The 4,703-nt window shown below is 49.9% G+C and overlaps 1 protein-coding gene across 1 annotated transcript; it reads right to left on the bottom strand.

Annotated features, from left to right (window-relative positions):
• Window positions 1-604: 604 nt before the first annotated feature.
• LOC123185179 (uncharacterized) lies at window positions 605-3,685 on the bottom strand. The gene is made up of 2 exons (XM_044597158.1): window positions 3,372-3,685; window positions 605-725 (listed from the first exon to the last, which is right to left on the bottom strand). The coding sequence occupies exons 1-2, from the start codon at window positions 3,600-3,602 to the stop codon at window positions 621-623; spliced, it is 336 nt and encodes a 111-aa protein (XP_044453093.1). The 5' UTR covers window positions 3,603-3,685; the 3' UTR covers window positions 605-620.
• Between the last annotated feature and the right edge of the window lie 1,018 nt (window positions 3,686-4,703).

The raw sequence follows: 4,703 nt of genomic DNA on the forward strand, positions 1-4,703 counted from the left end.
AACACAAGTTCTCGGGTTAACAGCGGAGAGTATCTTCAGAGTCTTCACGTACAGCAGACGATCATCAGTAATAAGGGGCTCTCCGGGTGAAAGTGATAACGAGATCCTAATGTTAGATTTAGCAAAATTCATTTAACCCGAATAGAAGAGAGTTCAGAGTCCCAGAGTAAGGATCGAGGAGTAAAAGATCCTAATACCACCCGGATGGCGACGTGGGCCCGTAAGGCACACAGCCATGTTAGTAAAAGTTTTGCAATGTCTAGACTCGACTTCGGCCAAGGAGTGTGGAAGGGGGATTCCTACAGGCAGTCGGCTCTGATACCAACTTGTGACGCCCCGATTTAATCGTACACTAATCATGCACGCAAACGTGTACGATCAAGATCAGGGACTCACGGGAAGATATCACAACACAACTCTAAAACATAAATAAGTCATACAAGCGACATAATACAAGCCAGGGGCCTCGAGGGCTCGAATACAAGTGCTCGATCATAGACGAGTCAGCGGAAGCAACAATATCTGAGTACAGACATAAGTTAAACAAGTTTGCCTTAAGAAGGCTAGCACGAACTGGGATACAGATCGAAAGAGGCGCAGGCCTCCTGCCTGGGATCCTCCTAACTACTCCTGGTCGTCGTCAGCGGGCTGCACGTAGTAGTAGGCACCTCCGGTGTAGTAGGGGTCATCGTCGACGGTGGCGTCTGGCTCCTGGACTCCAGCATCTGGTTGCGACAACCAGAAAGAAAGGAAAGGGGGGAAAAGGGGGGAGAAAGCAACCGTGAGTACTCATCCAAAGTACTCGCAAGCAAGGAACTACACTACATATGCATGGGTATATGTGTAAGGAGGCCATATCGGTGGACTGAACTGCAGAATGCCAGAATAAAAGGGGGATAGCTAGTCCTATCGAAGACTACGCTTCTGGCAGCCTCCGTCTCGCAGCACGTAGAAGAGAGTAGAGTGAAGTCCTCCAAGTAGCATCTCCAAGTAGCATCTCCAAGTAGCATCTCCAGTAGCATCGCATAGCATAATCCTACCCGGCGATCCTCTCCTCGTTCCCCTGTAGAAAAGCGATCACCCGGTTGTCTGTGGAACTTGGAAGGGTGTGTTTTATTAAGTATCCGGTTCTAGTTGTCATAAGGTCAATGTACAACTCCAAGTCGTCCTGTTACCGAAGATCACGGCTATTCGAATAGATTAACTTCCCTGCAGGGGTGCACCACATAACCCAACACGCTTGATCCCATTTGGCCGGACACACTTTCCTGGGTCATGCCCGGCCGCGGAAGATCAACACGTCGCAGCCCCACCTAGGCAAAACAGAGAGGCCAGCACGTCGGTCTAAACCTAAGCGCACAGGGGTCTGGGCCCATCGCCCATAGCACACCTGCACGTTGCGAGGGCGGCCGGAAGCAGAACTAGCCCCCTTAATACAAGAGCAGGCTTACGTTCCAATCCGGCGCGCGCCGCTCCGTCGCTGACGTCTGAAGTGCTTCGGCTGATACCACGACGCCGGGATACCCATAACTACTCCCGCGTAGATGGTTAGTGCGTATAAGCCAGTAGCCAGACTCAGATCAAATACCAAGATCTCGTTAAGCGTGTTAAGTATCCGCGAATGCCGAACAAGGCCAGGCCCACCTGTCTCCTAGGTGGTCTCAACCTGCCCTGTCGCTCCGCCACCAAGTAACAGTCGGGGGCCGTCGGGAACCCAGGCCCACCTCTACCGGGATGGAGCCACCTGCCCCTTCAGCCCCCAACTCCGAACAGTATCACAGGTAATGTAACAGTGTAAAGTATATAGTATATGCCCGTGATCACCTCCCGAAGTGATCACAGCCCAGTAGTATAGCATGGCAGACGGACAAGAGTGTAGGGCCACTGATGGAACACTAGCATCCTATACTAAGCATTTAGGATTGCGGGTAAGGTATCAATGACTGTAGCAGCAATGACAGGCTATGCATCAGAATAGGATTAACGGAAAGCAGTAACATGCTACGCTACTCTAATGCAAGCAGTATAGAGAAGAGTAGGTGATATCTGGTGATCAAGGGGGGGGGCTTGCCTGCTTGCTCTGGCAAGAGAGAGGAGTCGTCAACTCCGTAGCCGAACTGGTCAACAGCAGCGTCGGTCTCGTAGTCTACCGGAGAGAAGAGGGGGGAGAAACAGTAAATACATAGCAAGCAAGTGCATAACAGGATAACAGGCAGAGCTAGACGTGTTCTAACGCGGTAGGAGGTGATACCGGTGAAGGGGGAAGCATCCGGGAAGTATTCCCGGGGTTCCGTGTTTTCGGGTAGAGGAGCCGGAGGGGGGAAAGTTGCGAGTTCGATAGGTTAGGGGGTGTGACGGACGAACGGGTTGCGTATCCGGAATCGTCTCGTCGTTCTGAGCAACTTTTATGTACAAAGTTTTTTCATCCGAGCTACGGTTTATTTTATATTAATTTTTAAAGTTTTAATTCATTTTCTAAAATTATGTATTTATTTTAATCCGAATTGACCAAGTCAAAAGGACTGGTCTAAATGGGAGTTGGTGGCCCACATGTCACTGCTTTAATAATTTCCAAAAGGATTTATCTAAACTAAATAGATGGGACCCACATGTCATTTGCTAATAGGCTAACTTAGCACTAACCTAATACTAAGCTACACCTAACATAATTAAACAAGGACCGGCCACTACTGGGCATAGCCTAGCCGGCCACACGTACGGCGCGCAAACACACAGAGCACACACGCACACACAATGCTTGGGTTTAAGAGAAGATAGCATTTTGTGATTTTTTTTGGATTTAAACCATGCATCAAATGAATTTGGTCCAGTGGAGTAATATGTAGTTTGTCAAGTGTACATTCTACTCATATTTATTTTTGGCCTGTTAGTAGTTGTTTAACCGCTGATTAGAGGCTGCCTAGGGGGTTAGTCAAAGTAGATATTGAAAAGCTAACTAGTAGTACAGTAAGCAGCAGCAGTTATGCGCAGCAGGACAAGAGCTTCAACAGAAGCAGCACGAGCAGGCACAGGGGCGCGTGCGGGATGGCAAGCAGGGCCGGGCGCGGCGTCGGGCGAGCAGCAGGCGACGGAGGCGGGCGCAGCCAGGCGGCGGTGAGAGCGGGATGCTGCGGGGTGACGCCGACGCGGCCGGGCGAAGGCAGGCGCGGCCGGTCCAGCGGGCGCGAACGGCGACGGCGGACAGGGCCAACAGCGGCGCAGCAGTAGACGACCTCGAGGCCAGGCGCGGGCGAGACGCAGGGGGTAAGGCCATGGGCAGCAGCACCACGTACGCGTACGCAGACGAGCTCGGGGACGGCAACTACGGCAACAAATCAAGGGGGTAATGAAGGAGGATAGACGCGGCTCACTTCGAGGGAGGTCGTGGACGTGCCTCGAACCGCCGGGAGGCGCCGGTGATGGAGATCCACGGCGATGGCGCCGTGGCCGTGGCGGGGAAGACGACCAGATGGCGAGGTTGTGGAGGGCTTCAGCTCGAACCGAAGGTTGTAGGCGATGCAGACGAGGCCAACGGAGCTGCAGAGCATAACCTCACGGGTCGGGGACGGCTCCGGCCATGGGAACGACGATGACGCGGCCATGGACGTGCTTGGGGCATGGGAGATCTGTGGGGAGGGAGAGAGGGAAGGAGTGGGGGGATGGGATCGAGGGGTCGGGGCGTGGCACCCTTATCCCCTCCCGGCGCTGTCGGCGAGAGGGTGCGGCGGCGACCAAGCCCCTGTAGCGACCTGGTCGCGTGAATAGGAGAGAGAGGAGGGTTCGGTGAGGGTGGGCCGGCCTGATGGTTTAGTGGGCCAAAGCCCGAGGGTAGGCTGGTTCTTTTTATTATTTTTTTGTTTCGTTTTGGTTTTCTTTCTTTTTATTACACTCTGTTTATATTATTTTAGTAGGCAAAAACAGCTTTACTAAAACATATGACTGTCTCTATAAATCGATTTACAAAATAAACCACAACCACAAAAGGTTTCACACATAATAAAAATAGTTTAACATTTTAAATTAGGAAAGGCATTTAACAATTATTTTTAGTCACTGTTATATTCACAAAAGAGCATCCAAATACTTTACAAAAGTGTTGGATCACCACCATAATTAGTTATGTAATATTTCCCACACTTTGAACATTTTATTTTGCATGGTCGGGAAATTTAAATTTTAAGCTTTAATTTGAATTTGAGTTTGAACTAAGAGTTGGATCAAACAAGGATTAGCAACAGTAATGTGATGACATGGCACCATTAACGGGGGATTACTGTAGCTTAATGATCCGGGCATCACATATATATACCATATTCACATGATTGCATACATCTAGGGGGAGCCTATGCTTGTTACATGTCTTTCCAAAGCTTTACTTGTTATTCTCTATATCTTTATCTAAAGCTTTGATGTATGTTGCCATCAATTACCAAAAAGGGGGAGATTGAAAGCACAAGTGCTCCCTGGGTGATTTTGGTGATTAATGACAACATATCTCTTGTTGGACTAACACTTTTACCTAGTATGTTTCAGATGAGTTCAACAATGAAGTGGCATGGACTAGAGGATGTGGAACCCCTTAAAAATGGTGTCACTTGGGAGCCTCCGACAAAGATTGTGGAGTTGAACCAAGGAGTTTGTAAGGGCAAGGAGATCGCCTACTTCGTGAAGATCTACCGCTAGTGAGGCAAGTCCTTCGTGGG

The sequence above is a fragment of the Triticum aestivum genome, chromosome 2A (assembly GCF_018294505.1).
Source record: "Triticum aestivum cultivar Chinese Spring chromosome 2A, IWGSC CS RefSeq v2.1, whole genome shotgun sequence".
NCBI classification, from domain to species: domain Eukaryota; kingdom Viridiplantae; phylum Streptophyta; class Magnoliopsida; order Poales; family Poaceae; genus Triticum; species Triticum aestivum.